General features: G+C 38.1%; 1 protein-coding gene and 1 long non-coding RNA gene across 3 annotated transcripts; one reads left to right on the top strand and one right to left on the bottom strand.

Moving 5' to 3' along the window:
- The first annotated feature begins 2,523 nt into the window (after positions 1–2,523).
- LOC131327415 (uncharacterized) lies at positions 2,524–13,674 on the top strand. 2 transcript variants are annotated; one of them, XM_058360562.1, is made up of 4 exons: positions 2,524–2,772; positions 4,613–4,730; positions 4,816–5,044; positions 5,177–8,876. In XM_058360562.1, exons 1-4 carry the CDS (start codon positions 2,621–2,623, stop codon positions 5,221–5,223), a joined length of 546 nt encoding a protein of 181 aa, XP_058216545.1. In that variant the 5' UTR covers positions 2,524–2,620; the 3' UTR covers positions 5,224–8,876. The 2 variants fall into 2 exon arrangements, with proteins under 2 accessions (XP_058216545.1, XP_058216546.1); XM_058360563.1 differs by lacking the exon at positions 5,177–8,876 and adding an exon at positions 13,297–13,674 and having other exon boundaries at positions 2,526–2,772.
- Positions 10,430–13,021, bottom strand: LOC131327417 (uncharacterized). Its single transcript, XR_009200298.1, has 2 exons — positions 12,791–13,021; positions 10,430–12,573 (listed from the first exon to the last, which is right to left on the bottom strand). It is a non-coding gene; the product is annotated as an uncharacterized LOC131327417 (long non-coding RNA).
- Positions 13,675–16,989: the final 3,315 nt, after the last annotated feature.

Below are 16,989 nucleotides of genomic sequence, written 5' to 3'. Positions count from 1 at the left end.
AGAAGTGAGAGGATCTCTTTATGGGATGATCTCAGATTGTTTGCTTCATCGTTAACGTTACCTTGGCTGATTCATGGCGACTTTAACATCGTTACTAAAGCATGTGAAAAGCTTGGTGGAAATCCTATTCACAGTGGTGCGTTGGGTATTTTTTGGATACTAGTAGCTGATTGTGGTCTCATTGATGCTGGTTTTGATGGTAGCAGATTCACACGGAATAATAATCGATATGGTAATGGAAGAAGTTGGTCCTGGGTTGACAAGCGTTTTTTTTTTTATCAATAATCCCTCAAATTCTACTAGGGAAGAATTACATGCTGCTAAAGCCATTTACTGTTTCTTCTACACTGTGAGGAGACTTTCTGGATACAGAATCAAAGATATAAATGGCCCAAAGAGGGTGATAAAAATACCAGTTTTTTCCGTCGGTTTACTGTGGCTAAGAGACGCTAGCTTTGGATTCACCACACTAAGACACAAGAGGGGCACTGAGTGGAGAATCAGGATGCTACCTAGAATGCTTGCTGGGATATTATCAAGGAGGACGTCCATTCTGCTGTGCTGAGTTTTTCCTGCGGTTCAGCTATTCGTCAAATCAGTTTCGCCAAACGTTTATTAGAACCTTCATTATGTAAGTTCCCAAGGTTTTGTTATGCCTCACAGTTATGGGACTTTGTAAAGAAAACTGCAATTGAAATTTATCAACCACTCACAAGACCACCGATTGAAATCATGAAGAAAATAGAATAACCAGAAAAAGAGTGGCGCCTAGCAGTCGAGAGTGTCTGTAGGCAATCCTACAAGATGCATTGAATTTAAGACCAATATGTGGTTTCACTTCACTGGTAAAATCATCTCTAAAATTCTGGCCAACCACTGGGCGAAGCTTTTAGCAAAGAAAAGATTATTGATAATGTGCTTCTTGCACCAGATCCTTCAACAATTAAACAAGAAAACGGCAGGTTTTGATGTTGCATTGAAGCTGGATATGGCTAAAAGCATCCCATAGTAGTCTCTTGGTTATTCTTGGTTAAGACAGAGCGCCAATTAACCCCGTGCAGAAGGGGGCGTTTCTCTCCTTCGGAAAGTCTCCTCGCATATGTCCCCAAAAATTGTACCATCAGCTTTAGCCCAAGTTTTTTTTTGATAATCCTCAGCAACGGAATATTCGATACTGAATTTGACACCAAAGTATTTTTTTTCATAAAAAGTAATTCGGATGTGGAAAAGTTGGCGACATGGTAATTCCAAAACACTTGGTTATGGGGTGACAAATCTTACTGATAATTCTTCTAATGGGAGACTTGGGTGTATAATTATCAGGTAGACTTTCGGCTCTTTCGGCTCGGCTCTTGGTTCAGGTGAAACTCCTGACCACCACAATGACCACCACAATGAACACCTATCGTTAGTGCCTAACCGGTCGGAGGTGACCGGGAAGGCACTTCGATGGTTAAGTGACTGGGATGGAAGAAGGGTATGGAAGCTTTAGGGTAGTGTGAACACTGAACACCTACCTCCATAGGTTTATTCTTCTCCTTCATATAGAACTTCCATACTTGCACTCCAAGTGTACGCGTCTTCGGTACGTGTGACAACTACTTCGGTTGACACCACATGACGTACCGAAGGGGGCGGTTATGTTTACGTGCACAAACTAACTTCCTTGAATCACGCGGGTCACACCAGTCGGATCCAGGTCGGTTTTACCCAACACACGTCTGGATATGGCTACCGAGTGGAACCAAGTAAGGAGTCTGGTTGCCTGACCCGAAGTTAGATGGTCCGAATCCGGGAACTGGTCCGACCCAATGGTTTTGGCAAGGTCCAGTAGTTGCGCGCTTCAAGCCCATTGGGCCTCTGCGGGCTATATCGTTCGGCCCATGAGTGCGCATGAACGTTCGGCCCACTCCAAAATCAATTACTCCCAAAGTTTTTATGGTAGCTGAATATCATTGAAGCAGGAGGTGAAGTGGTCTGTTTCGTGGCATGTTTTTTTTTTACTTATTGGTTCATCTAAAAAATTATGATCAAAATTTTAACAAAAATAAACGAGAATCACTACTATTTTTTTTTTTTCACTTTTCTTAGTCTTTTGTCAAAGTTTTGTAGATTATTATTGGTTTGTCTCGTCGAGACGATTTGAAAAAGCAAAATACTATGAGATTGGTTTTTTGGCTTTTATCTTGGATAAAATATTTGAGTAAAAAATATCTAAGATAAAATTCAAAAAATCTAATTTTTTGAATTTTATCTTGGAGTATTTCTAAAAATATTTAAATAAAAGTAAAAAAATTTACTTACTCAATTTCTGTCGTCGAGATAAATCAATAATGGAAAAATGACAGCCAAAAACATGTTTTGATAATTAATACCTTCCAATGACATTTTTAACATTACCAAATGTTAAAAATATCATCGACGGATATTAAAATATTATTAAAAAATATTAATTATTAAAATACGTATCGGCCGTCGTTTTCCCATCAGTAATTCATGTAAAATTTGGCCCAAACAAGTAAGCCATAGTGCCCTACAAGCCAATAGACGAGGGGGTGTCCATTTATATATTTCGTTCGTTCGTTCGATCGATCGATCGAGAGAGAGAGAGAGAGAGAGAATGGTGAGGGAGGTAGCTGAGAGTTGTGTGGAGAGTCTTCTGACCGAGATCGTCTCTCAGTACTGCAATGGCATCTACGCCAACAAGCCCGACCTCGCCGCTCGGAGGATCGAGGCCATCGGCTATCAGGTCGGTCACCAGCTCTCCGAGAGGTACTACGATCTCTCATCACATATAAGACACTAGAGATTCATTCGCTTGTATCTGTATAAAAGCACAGATGTACAGAAATTGTGATTGGTCGCTGCCAATGTCGTTAGGGTTTAGGACCTGTCGTTTCTGTTCTCTTTGGATCTAAAGGTGTCATTTGAAAGTTGAAACGATATTGAATCATTTATGGGAATATATAATCTTTCTAATAGCTACTATAGAATTGGCATCGATATGTATAAAAGCATAGATATACGGAAATGATTACATAACCATGGCATTTAGTTCGAATTTCACACTTGCCCTTTGAAATCCAGCAAATTGTGATTTGTCGCTCCCAATATCCTTAGGGTTTAGGACCTGTAGTTTATTTTCTCTTTGGATCTAAAGGTGTCATTTGAACCATTTTGTGTAATTTTTCTGAGTATAATCATCGTAATAGCTACTTCATCCGTCCCACTTTGTTTGCTCACTACAGGAATCCCCCAATTTTATGAGTTCAAAGCCTTTGAAAGTGTACATATTTCCTAATTTACCCTCAAAAGTAAAAATGTGTACTTCATTCAAACGTGAAACAGAGTGGAAAGGGTACAATTGGTAGTTTGCCAAGTCTTTGTGGCTTAATTTAGAAAGCAAGCAAACATTTTAGGAGAGCCCAAAAATGGAATACTGAGCAAACAAATTGGATGGATAGAATCGGCATGGACGGAAGCAGGATTCTTAGCCTAAGCTAGTGAATAGGTCAGATTAGATTTGAGTGGGGGATTGTGAACTCAGTAACTTAAATCACTTTAGCATGAATATTAGTAGGGTAATATGGTCTTCAAAAGTTTTGGTGAGGCGGTCACCCAAACACCAGCCCGCCCTCAGTCCATCCCTATATGCTAGCCTAAGTTTATATGCATGGGAAGACATAAATCAAATGAAGTTTAAGAAGCCAAGATCAAATTAAGTGGTGTAAATAATAAAAGATTAAGACGTTATTGAGGGGGTAAATGGAAACCATTACAGACGAATGCATAGTACTAGTTCATTAATGAAACAAGAATTGGGGTGGTTGTTAATAAGAAGAATTAATAACGCATCCATAAGCATTTTGAACTAAAAAGCTTTGTGGGCAGGTTACAAATAAAACTCCCTTGCTCTCCGCTATAAACAAATAGTTATGAAGTGGATCTTTGTGGAGAGTTAACCGCATCGTTTTTATTTATCCTTTTCCACTTTTAATTCCTATTGTAGTGGCGAGCCGTGTAGGTTTTCTTCAAATTCCAATTTTTGTGATCGTGGCTACTGGCTAACTGCATGGTGGTTGTTTTATATCCTTTTTCGAACTTAATTTCCTGTGGGAGTGGTGGACCTTGTAGGCTTTTACCATTTTTTAAATTCCAATTTTGGTATTTGTGGGTAACTGTATGAGAGATACATGGAGAAGAACGTCGGCTATGCAATACTTTATCTTTTCGAAAATGTATTGTTTAATCCTTTCGGCATGGGGAACCACCATTTGGGTTTTGGAGTTGTGTTTCCTTCTCTCTCAAACCAATAGTAAGATCCACGCAAGTATTTGAAAATTTTGGGAAATGAAAAATCTATAGATTCAGGGATGGAGATTTGAAGGTCATTTAGGGCACACAACATTCTTGTATAGTATAGGTATAGATATGCACATGGGAATTACGGGATTCCATGGCTGGAGAATAAGGGGAACTGAATTAACCACTCGAGTTTCAAAACCTTGAAAGGGTTTCAACTTACAAGTGAATATTGTTTTTATTATGGTATTAATTTACTTGCCGAACATATTTTGGTATTTGGTAGTTACATGAATTTGCTTGTTCTTAGGTATACAATGGAGCGGCCACGGTTCAGTGATCATCTAGAAGCAATCAAGTTCATTTGCAAGGACTTTTGGTCTGAGCTCTTCAAGAAGCAGATAGACAATTTAAAGACAAATCATAAGGTAACTTCAACAACCCCAGTTGAAATAGGAACTAAAATTCATTTTGAGGGGCTGCACTAAGTGGACTGTGTTTTCATCAACGTAGGGTACCTTCGTATTGCAAGATAATAAGTTTCGTTGGCTTTCGCGCATCTCAATTGCTCCGTCATCTGCAAACAGTGGCTCAATTCAAGATCCTTCTGCTATGGCTGAAAGCAAGGAAGCACAAGCAACGGGCATGTATCTCTACTTTCCATGTGGAATCATACGAGGAGCTCTTTCAAACTTGGGAATCCCTTGTGCCGTTTCTGCTGATATATCAAACCTTCCTGCATGTAAGTTTATATGTTTTCATACTATTCTATTGCACTTTTGATAAGAGTCTCCATTGAAGAGTGAAGAGACAATGCATTCACTCTATGGATGGTTGAAAAATATATAATGCATAAATCAGAATGATGTGGCAGGGAATTTTCAATACTGTATCTCCTTAGTGGTGGGTGCTTTGGATTGAAATGGAAAGCCCACAAAGCCCAGATCATTCTGCATGGAAAGTCTTGTATGTAAATTGTGCTTATATAGCACTAACATAGGAGTAATTTGTCCCTTTGATGTAATCTCAACATAAAGAGCATTGGTGTGAGCCATTTGCCCACGTCCCAACTTTTTAACTGCAGAGTGAACCAATTGCTTCTATCTAGGGTCTATATTATCTGGTTAGTTAATGTTCCTGAGCAAAATACAAAAAAAGAAAAAGAAAAGAAGGCCTACCTTTTAACTAATTTTACATTTTGTATCCAAGTCATGCAAATTTGTTAATCTCATTAGAAAATATGCCAAAATGGTTGCGCAAGCCGTTTACACAAGAAGTATAAGCAGCAAAAAATAAAAATAGTCCACTCTTAAGCCCTCATTTTCACGTAAGAATAAACATTAAAATCTTTCCAATGGGACTATGGGAGGATATACATATAAGCCACATGAAGACAAATCAACACGACAGATTTATCCCCCAAGTATGCAGTGCCACCCCTTGGCAGATTATTACCTCTTTTGTTCCGTTGCTTGTCAGCCATGATGATCACAAAGAAGCAACCAATTCATGATCCTACAGGCCTCAGTTTATCACCTCCAAGCAATTGACATCTTATTGCTGGACAAGGGGATGATCCGGCACCCTGATAAAAAGAAAAGGGATGATCTGGCACATAATGAAACCATTTAGGCACCTTATCTTCCTTGCTAGAAGCCATGACTCAAAAGGTGGTGGACCTTTCCTGAAATAGTCGTTGCACCTGTAATTCTAGTTTGGGAGTACATTTGCCCGTTTAACCAAATTATCAGTCCTCAAAATGCTTCCACCAGCCCTTGTGTTATAAGTGACATGGTGCTTCCTCTTATCAATGGGTCCAGTTTGACTCTTACATCCCCTTGCTTATCAAAAGGGTAGTGACTGATCTCCTAATGAACAACATAAGAAATATTACTGTAAATCCTCTTCAACACTCAGTCCACCCAAACGAAGTCACCTTGCCAATGAAATTTGTTAGTCTAAGGTTTGAATGACAAGGAATTGATGTAGGTTGTTTTTTGTCATATTGTTTTTTTCCTCCGAAAATGAACTATATGGATTGCGAAGCGAGCAAGGCATATAGAAGAAATTGTTTATTAGAGTAGCTAAACGAACAGGAAATAAAATTTGGAGTACATCAGATATCTAGTTTCATAATTGAGATGTTTAGAGTCAAAGTGATTCGATGTATGTTAAAAAAATTTGTGATCTCCTACATTATGCTTTTTTATAAAGGCAGTAGGGGGCAACCAACATGTGCCAACTGTCCTGGACAAGAGGAGCCGGGGGGGAGGTTTGGGTTCTCATGACGGGCTTGAGCCATAGTTTAACCCCAGCCCCACCTAGGGCATAGTGGGAAGGAGCCGGTGATTTCGGATTTAATAGAGATGCATCTCTTGAAACGTCGCCCAAGAGAATCGAACCCAGGTCCTCCTAGTCACCAATACACTTGGGAGTGAGCAACTTATCACTTCACCACCACCTAGGCATAATCCATATACAATGATTTTGAAACAAAAGAAAGAGAGATCAACTACGTAGTAAACCACTTGGGAGTGTGCCAATCATCCATACCCAACTAAAATGCTTCAAAGATGAAACAAATCTTGCTCACCTAATATGTTTCAGAATGTGGGGCCCTTTTTGCTTCAATCTAATACCAAGTGGGTGTATTTCTCGAGTGAAACAACTTATCAGGCCTTTTGTTCTGCTAGTGGAGCTGATGGGTATCATGATCATTGAGGACTTTGCACTTTCGTAAGAGAGAGGTGGATGCTTGTAAACGAGGCTCAGATTTACGTTGTGTATGGATCTTAGATTTATGGAGAGAATAAGGAGGTGGGAAAACCAATGTACAGGAAAAATGAGAATCCATCCCGTATTATTGGTTCAGCTTTCTATTATGGGTTGCCCCATGTTGTTAGTCCTCTTTGAGAAGTTGAAGTACATAGTTCGGCCCCGATTGGACTACAATCCCAAGGGATCCCCAATACATTGTTTGATTGTCCAAAATGTGTATGGACTACAAGTCCAAGGGGATTAACAATCCGGCCCATAGGGGGATTGGTAATACCCCCATGGACATGGTATTGGTAATCCAATCCCAAGTGGAGAGATGGGAAAAGACCAATTTGCTCTTCGTTAACAAACATAATGCCCAAACTATCCCTAATCAGGATCATCCTACTATTGCTTTACACTTTTAGTTTCTTAAAGGAGATTAAATTCCTTCTGCCGGCGGCGGAAACTATGGGGTTTTCACCAACATTTTGGGCCCTCCGGTGCGTTAATTACTGATCTGAACCGTTCATCTTGTAAGGCCCATAGAGTAGTAATTTCATTCAAAAAATTAGTTTCACCGCACATCAATAGGTGTATAGTTTCACTTGACAGGATTAGGCCGTTCATTTTATAAACTAAAGTTCAACTCTTTTTTTTGGTAAATCGGGAATTACCAATCAAGCTAAACTAAAATTTTGATTGGTAAACTAAAGTTCAACTTTTGATTGGTTTGTCGATATCCATTTTTTTGCGTGAACATACTACACGTCTACACTATGGGCCCTACAAGATGAACGGTTCTGATTATAACAATTAATGCACTGTGTGGTCCAAATGGGCGGCGGTGGAAAACCCACCTTTTCCACCGCCGGCGGAAAGAATTTAATCTCTTCTTAAAGACGTTTTGTCTATCCAAGTTTTTTACACTTGGAATTATGTGATATAAACGGGTTTGTTTTTCCAATTTTTTTTTACTACGTTTCGTTTTTTCTTAAATAAAAAATATGATAATTGATATTTAATAATTTTTTTTACAATTTTTGATTAAAAAATTACAAAATGAGTAATGATAATTGCTAAGTTGAATCTTGACTTGTCATGGTAAAGAAAAATAAAATGCAAATAGATTAAAATGTATGTCCTCATTTTGTCTCAGTAATAATTAATGAATTGATTTGGTGTGACATTTTACCTTCCCATTTTCCCAAACCAACAAAGAAATAGAAGAAAGATAGTAGTTAGAGAATAAATTCCACACGGAGGGTCCTTGTAGAAGCAAGTTTCCTCCTTCCCAATAAAAACAAGCCAGCTCACCTAGGGATGGCATTTGAGGCATTCGGGATGGATATTGGTATATCCGTACCCGATCTCCGAAACCGTAAACCGAACCGAATCCGCCCCTATACTCGAAAGGAGAGGGGAAGAATGAACCATAACCGAACCAAACGTGGTTCAGGTAATCCCCGAACTGAATGGGTAACAGAATTTGAGTTGATGATTAGTACCAGAGTCGTCTTCTACAACTGAGCCATCAACAAGTCTTTTACTCGGAAGCATAAAGTGCAATGAATAGCTGAAACCTCCACAAAACCCCATTGATATGGTCAAAATTTAGAAACAAATTAAACAAATCAATATTGGAAAACTTTATATACGTAAATCCAACAAGGATCGGTGCTATCGCCGTAAACCATAACCCTAGCCTAGTTAACATCATCATTTGCGAGAGATTTGAAAGAAATACACGAAGAAGATTAGAGAGTTAAAGAATGATTACAAGACAAACAGAGAAAAGGAGGAAGGAATTTGAGCTTGGGTGTGAAAAATAATGGAATCAGATAGAGAGAGAGAGAGAGTGATTAGCTTGTGGTTTTGGTAAGGATTAGTTGTGTTTTTTGGTGAGAGAGAGAGAGGGGGTCAAAGACTCAGAATGGTGGGCGGGGGGTGTGAGTCAGTAACCCTAGCTACGTAATACTATTATACTTATATTATATATAAAAGGCAATTTTGTAATTATGATTTCTGTTCGGTTTGGGTAGTAGTTAAACCATTACCAAACCGATACTCGTTCGGTTATCCAAGGCCTCTACCATACCCATATCCCACTACCATACCCATATCCCATATCCACGGGAAAAATTTCAGTTATGGTTCGGAAAAAATTTTGATTATCGGTTCGGGTACCCATCGGTTAGGTCCAAATTGCCATCCCTAAGCTCACCCATAAGTGGGGCAACTAGCTTTATCCCTAACCATCCAACTAAACCATGGTTGGGTATTGGTTAATATGCAAACCCAATATACAAAATGCAAACCCATGTATTCTTTACTTTTATTATTTTAATTTCTTTATTCCATTTTTTTCCCCATTTGTTGGTTTCGGGTCAAAATTTTGTGGATTATTTATTGGTTCATTTGGACGAAAAAAATTGGAAATTGAAAAATTATGATTGAAACTTAAATTTTATTTGAATAAAGCCAAAATGACTCTTTTGCTTATTTTTTTCGTTATTAAAAAAATGTTGAGTTCCGATCATAATTTTTTACTTTCCCGATTTCCCTCGTCAAGACGAACTAATACAAAAATTTGATGTGAGACAAACAAATGCCAAAAAAATAGTATAAAGACAAAAAAAAGAAAGAAAAGGAAGCTATTTGGTGAAGTACATAAAAATTCACCCCCGAGGAAAAAAAAATGGAAGCCATTGTTGCCACAAACTACTTCTCCAAATATAAAAATTCCAAAACATCACCCCACCCTTCTAGTTCATCAAAAAATCTTTTTTCACACGACTCTAGGGACTGTTATACAAACTAGGTTTGGGAGTTTGGTTTAGGTCGCCTCCTAATTCAGATGCAGTATATATCGGTTGTTCCAAACAGTCCTCAGACAAAACGACATAAACTTTCTCGCTTGATGTGGTTCCCATATCTATTCTAGAATTAAAAAATAGCCATGTTAAAATCATGTTTAGGGAAAACAAAAACAATAACTAGTAGGAAATCAAAGGATGAAAGTACTAGAACAAGAAATGGAGCATGTATTTGGAATTATTATATAAGCCTATGACCTCAAAAATAGTAAATCCATGTAAAACCCACCAAACTAAATCTCAAAATAATAAACCCACATCACCCCACCCTTCTAGTTCATCAAAAAATCTTTTTTCACACGACTCTAGGGACTGTTATACAAACTAGGTTTGGGAGTTTGGTTTAGGTCGCCTCCTAATTCAGATGCAGTATATATCGGTTGTTCCAAACAGTCCTCAGACAAAACGACATAAACTTTCTCGCTTGATGTGGTTCCCATATCTATTCTAGAATTAAAAAATAGCCATGTTAAAATCATGTTTAGGGAAAACAAAAACAATAACTAGTAGGAAATCAAAGGATGAAAGTACTAGAACAAGAAATGGAGCATGTATTTGGAATTATTATATAAGCCTATGACCTCAAAAATAGTAAATCCATGTAAAACCCACCAAACTAAATCTCAAAATAATAAACCCACAAGAACCAAAGCCAACCCCAAGGGATTTGTTCACTCCTAAGGTCTCAAGTTCGAAACTTCTTAGGTGCTATCAACTCATTTGAGGCCAGTCCATATGAAGCATATGCTTAGGCTTCAAGTGGAGCCCCTACTAGTGGATGATGGGTGTGTGCGCAAGTAGACCCAGACACCTAATTATATAAAAGAAAAAAGAACCAAAGTCCATCACAAACCTACGGAAACACGCACACTAGTTTCATGCCAATTACAAATTATTTCCCAAGCCCAAGGCTGGAACTATATTACGTGTAAAAGTAAAAAAAGAAAAAAAGAAAAAAAGAAAAGAAATGGAGAAGGTATTTGGCAGGAAGTACTCACCTCCTTATTGCATTGGTGGCTTTTGTTGAGTTGCCTTGGGGTTTGTTTTGGGTATTGGTCTACCTTTCCCGCTATTTTGTTTATTGGGTTTCCATATTAACCAATACCCAACCATGGTTTAGTTGGATGGTTAGGGATAAAGCTGGTTGCCCTACTTATGGGTGAGCTGGCTTGTTTTTATTGGGTGGGAGGAAACTTGCTTCTACACGGACCCTCCGTTTAGAATTTATTATCTAATAATTATATTATGTATTAGTTTTGTACCAAACATGGCATTTGAAACAAGAGGATATGGTTGTTATGCTTCAGTTTTGCATAAGGGTAAAAATACTTTCAATCCAATCCTATCCTATGCGAAACAAACATGGTAAGAACAAGCCTATCTTTTAATGTAGTGTTAAACAAACATACAAATTACCAATCCCTATCCTAATCACATCTCTTTTCGAATCCCGCCCCATCTATCACAATTATCAAATGGGGCCTTCATTTCTATCTAAATAGGAATGCACTAAGAGATGAGCATTTAAGGGCAATATTGGAATTAACAAGGGCAATATTGGAATTATTGCCTTATTTGTATTTGACTCTAACTATTACATGTCTCCGAATGGTTTAGAACTCTCGATGGGGACCAAGATTTTGGGGCAGAGGAGTATATATTTGTGACAATTTGTCAAAAAAAAAAAAAAAACTATTCGTTCAGTTAGCCATAAAAAGTTGTTGACTGTATAGGAATTCCAAATCCCTTTCCTTTTCATTTTCCAAATCTCTGTCTCTGGTTCCTCCAATTGATCTTTACCATTTGCTCTCTCTTTGTCCTTCTGGGATAATCTGGCTTCAATTAAAGGCACAAGTAAAACTAATTGTCAATGAGCCACACACACCTCTTTGGGGAGGACCTTTCAACCCCCCAGTGGAGCTTGAAAGGTTTTACCTTGGTCATAGAGGGCTGTGCACTTACCTAAGAGATAGAAGGATTGCTTATGTAATGCTATATAATTGAAGGCCGTAGGATTGTTTAATCTATGATTTTAGGCTTCATTTGAGAGCAGCTATATACTCTAGGTGGTGTGCTGCTGGAAAATTTCGGAAAGGAAGGGTATGGGAATTCCTTGGCCTTGCAATCGGATGGCCATTCACCCGAAGATTCCAATTGTATTCTATCAGTTTTCAGTGAACCAAACGGGGTAATGATAAGGGAATAACTATTCTGCCTTTTTGGTTTCAGTTGTTTCAAGAATTTGCACGTAAATGGAAGTCTTTACTAAATGAATGGCCGATTTGACTACTGAGACCAGTGGAAGTTAATCCTCTTCCCTATTTCTCTTTCTCTTGTTCCCCTTCTGTTCTCCTTTTCTCTTGTTCTTCGCGAATAGAAGGAAGAACAATGGAAAGGCGGATAGTCGATCTCCTTCTTCGTGCTTGAGCCTCAGACGTGGATCTTTATTTAAAGCAAGAGCAAAAGAAAAAGTTCCTGGACTGTTTACTTCTTCTTCTCTTCTTGATCTCGGACACAGAGATCTTTATTTTAGAACAAGAATACCGGAGAGAAATATAGGAACTACGTAGCACTACACGAAAAAGAACACAATCGATAAAAGTTCACAACAGATTATGTATTAAAGAATTTGCATTAGCTGTTAAATACTCCCTCCGTCCCATAATATTTGTCCGGTCCGCAAAACGGAGACGTAAAAATAATACAATTTTTGTAAGAAATGTTGGAAAAAAATTCAACAATTTACTAGATCTTGACGAGTTCTTTTAACTTATGAAAAAAATTTGAATTTTTTCTTGAAAGAAATACATTATTTTATAGTCCTCGTTTTGCGGACCGGACAAATATTATGGGACGGAGGGAGTACTATGCTACCTATTCTTAGCATTTCGTGGTACTTTCTTTTATGCCATTCGCTGACCCTTGCTTATACAGGAGTGTAGAATTTTATCATAAGAAAAGACTTTCCCTAGGTGAAAATCTTGGACGTTGGCTGTTGCCTTTTTACCTGCTAATGTGGTTTCAATGTTAGACAGTAGAATAGATGGTAAACATAGTAGTACTTCTCCACCTTTTCGCTTTACAAGCCGTTTGATCTTGAAACAGGCTTTTGTTGCTGTTGGTAAATTATATTATCACAACATATGATACAGGCCTTTGTTTCTGCCTGCAAAGGATGATTAGATGGAAGCTTCATTTATTTTTGGCATTTTTATAACTTCACATAATGATGGGAAAATAGATGTTATTTATCCCCTTTCTTTTTTGCTTCGCCACTCCTTCTGTGTGTGTGTGTGTGTGTGTGGAAGTGCGTGCGCGTGTGTGTGCTTGTTAACTGATGTGCTTAAATTGAGATGAACAGGTTCATTCGTGATCCGGATAAAGGCCTGATGAAGGCATTGGCAGAAGGGGGCCTTAGACTCTGTATATTGAAGGATATGTTCCATACCAAAGATGTGTACTAGTTCCTTCTTCCCAGTTAACAAACATCTACTTGCTAAAACTTTTGATTGTCCAAATTGTTCAGAAATTTTAGAGGTGATTCTTTTGGACGAGTTCTGTTGTAATGTTTTCTTCTATAAACCAGGCTTCTGTTGCAGAGTTTTCAAAATTCACGGAGCTTTAGAAATATGTGTTTTTGTATGTATAAGCTCTTGCGAATGTGTGTCGGTGAGAGATGGATTTCAAAGAGTTGTAAAAGGTTTTGCATTTTGAGAATTGAAGCTTCAAAATGGCCCAAGGATCATGTTACCTATTTCTGGGCAATCCCAAAAGTGTACACATTGAAAATAAGTGAGCCCTCTTCTTGGGAAATTCTGTTTGCACTTTGCACCCCCTTTATTTCTACCCAAACCCTATCCATCCAATTTACCCTTTCAAACCTATCCATTACCATTTTCTCCGTTCTTTTCCTCTGGACCCAACCTCTTACCCTCGCCCTTCTTCTTCCTCCACCTCCACCTCCACCAACACCACAACCTCCCCCGGTCCTCTGCCACCTCGACCACCACCATAACCTCCGGCAGCCGAAACCCCATTTCTCCTATCCGCAGTCCCTTTCCTACCACCACAAGGCAAAAACCTACTACTACAACTCCCCCTTTCACTAATTGTCCTCATTATGGCTGAAACCTCCTGCCTCACTAACCCTAACCTCTCTTGCCTCACCATCACGAACTACACCGCAAAAGTTGTTGGGTTAGAGCCATGGTCTTTCGCAGATGCATAACCGAACAAATTTCAAATATTTGATATTTAGTTTCCAAACAAAACATGAATGTTCAGAAGTTGTAGTACTGATCCGCAGAATTTAGGCATCTGGGCAAAGGTGGTTTGTTCAAATAAAAGTATCTTAAAAAGTGGCGGTTTTGCAGCTTCGTCTAGCTGAATAGCTCTGCAAGAGTTGAGGTTTTGCTAGGTTTCCAAACAATGGCCTTGTGTTCGACACCGAAGATCCAAACATTTGCAATCTGTTCGGAGCTGTAAGTCATACGGCATCAATCGAAGGAGGAGTCACAGGTGTTTGTTTTTGGGTTCGATTGGAGTAGTATAATTTTTCTGACTTCAGGGGTTTATATTGCAAGGGTTTGCGTTTGTAGAGATGTGAGGTTCATATTTTTGTTGTGTTTTCTAACTAAAAACATTGAATTTTGTTGTTGACTTATGTGGGTAAGGGATTTTTTTGCTTGTTTATGCTATTCGTCTTGGGGTAGAGAGGGGGAGGATTAGTCAAGGGAATCGCCATTGGTGAGAATGGGTCGGTGGCATTATTTTTCATGAGATTTAGTAAGAAATGGTTTCACTTTCTTATCTCATCCTTTTTCACCATCCAAAGGAGAAGGACCAATGAAAAATTTGTACTTTTCTCTTCATTTCTCACCAAAATATTCAATCCAGATGAGTGATTTGATAAGAAATCTCAACTTTTTTTTTTTCCCTTATGAAATCCTTCCATCAAAAGGGGTTGTTAGAGTAGTGGAGGAAGGAGGAGCCATTTTTTTTTTTTGGGGGGGGGGGGGGGGGGGATGGAATGTTGGGTTTGTTATTACAATAATGGCAAGGTTGGGTCTTCAGTCAACCGAGGAGAGTAAGTGTTTGATCAAACTCTATCAATCATGTTGGAGGCTTTGTACGATGATCGCGGGGCTGTTACTTAAGTGCTAGGCTAGGCCTGATCTGTTCCCTTTCGAGTATTGGAGGAAGGAGGAGCAAATTTTTATTTTTATTTTTTTTGGGGTTGGGGGCTGGGTGGGTGCGGGCAATGGAATGTGGAATGTTGGGTTTGTTATTATAATAATGGCAAGGTTGGGTCTTCAATCAACCGAGGAGAGTAAATGTTTGATCAAACTTCATCAATTGTGTTGAAGGATTTGTGCAATGACCGCGGTGATCTTGGAATTTATTGAGCTACTGCGTCAAGTGTTTTTGTTTCTTAGGGCCTAGGCCCTCTTATGTTAAAAAATAAATATTAGGCAGATTATGGTGTATTGGAGTGGACTGGTCGTTAGTGTTGGCTAGAATATGTAGGAAGGAGGGTGTGTCCTGAGAAAGTAAGGGTAGTTTTGGATTTTAGATGAATAATGGGTTTGGTGTGATATTGAGACATTTGGAGGAAATTGTACTCACACCCTCCTGTTTTTTTCCTCGATGGGATTGGATCCTCTCCAGTTCTACAAATGGACTGCACGGTCCAGTTTTGGTCTGTTTTGGGTACCTTCCAGGGCCGCGTCAATGATCCAAACCGCTCACTTTTAAAACACGTTGAGAACATATATCATGCCAAAATCAAGTTGATTGGAGGATGTTATCATGGCGGAAGCTAAAGGCTTGTGCATTTTTGTTGAGGGAAGTGACAAAATCGATCAACATTCTTGATTTTATAGGGTTTTATTGGGAAGAGAGTGGTTTCAAAATGGTGTGAGTAACTGCTTATCGAATTTTGTTGACTATACTGGAACAGTTGCTTTGATGGAGATGAGTTTTTCTTAGTTGAAGATGATAAAAACTTACTTGACTAGTATGTCACAAGAGAAATTAAGTGGATTGACTATGATCTCAATTGTAAATGAATTATTGAATAAGTTAAAGTTCGATAACTTAATTGAAGAATTTGCTTCAAAAAAAAACTGTAAGAAGGAGTTGTTTTCTTTAAATCGGATTGTGCTAATCATAAATCACTATAGCCGGAGTTATATTTTGGTTGATAATTCAAGCTAAAAATACAATGTAATCTTGATTTTATTTTTATTTTTACCTGTATGTCATTTTTTTATGACTTAATAGTAAATAGGCAATCAACCTTGGGGTCTGGCTTGGGCGATCCAAACATTAGAGCCTACCCTGCGTGTATATAAAGTTTTTGGAATTCAAAATAATAAATTATTTTTTCAGGCTAAAAACAGTTCTTTCAATGACAGAATACTAATAAAATTTAGTATCATTTCTGACCAAAACAACTATATCTATTGGTAAAACAGTCATTTTTGGATTCTAAATAGTAAGAGAGAATTATTTTTTATTTCTTTTTTATATCAGAAAATGGTGAATTTTTTGATATTCATAAGGGTGAGTTTTCAGTAATTTTTTTGTTTTCAAAATAAATTGTATTTTTGTTGATGTATATAAGAAAATGACTTGCATTGAAATCCATGAAAAATCTAGGCTTTAGTCCATTTGGTCCATTTAGTCAATAAGAAAAACTTACCCCAAATCACTTTTCACTCATTACAAGTGTTTGGACATATAATTATCGGTTTTGGCGCATCAGTGAAATGCACACACAACATTGTTGAGAGAGAGAGAGAGAGAGAGAGAGAGAGAGAGAGAGAGTGTGTGAATGTGTGTTTTGGTTATTGGCAAAAGATTGCTAATTTTGATTATTTAAGAGCATCCGCAATGGGAATAACCAAAATCGATAACCAAAATGTGCCACGTCAGCATTTGATTATCCATTTAGTTTATAATCAAACCTAACAAACTTAATCTCCACATTGGTTATTTTTGTATCCCTATAAAAAAAACCCCACAATACGCAATGCATTTATGTCCAATTGCA

The sequence above is a fragment of the Rhododendron vialii genome, chromosome 5a (assembly GCF_030253575.1).
Source record: "Rhododendron vialii isolate Sample 1 chromosome 5a, ASM3025357v1".
Taxonomy (NCBI): Eukaryota; Viridiplantae; Streptophyta; class Magnoliopsida; order Ericales; family Ericaceae; genus Rhododendron; species Rhododendron vialii.
The sequence above is the reverse complement of the archived record's forward strand: the minus strand, read 5'-3'. Positions and strand labels throughout refer to the sequence as shown.

Bases quoted from the DNA above. Each gene is read 5' to 3' on its own strand.
- LOC131327415 (XM_058360562.1), top strand. From the start codon at position 2,621: ATGGTGAGGGAGGTAGCTGAGAGTTGTGTGGAGAGTCTTCTGACCGAG. The intron at 2,773-4,612 runs GTACTACGATCT...GCTTGTTCTTAG, and splicing joins GGTCACCAGCTCTCCGAGAG to GTATACAATGGAGCGGCCAC. The intron at 5,045-5,176 runs GTAAGTTTATAT...ATGATGTGGCAG, and splicing joins TATATCAAACCTTCCTGCAT to GGAATTTTCAATACTGTATC.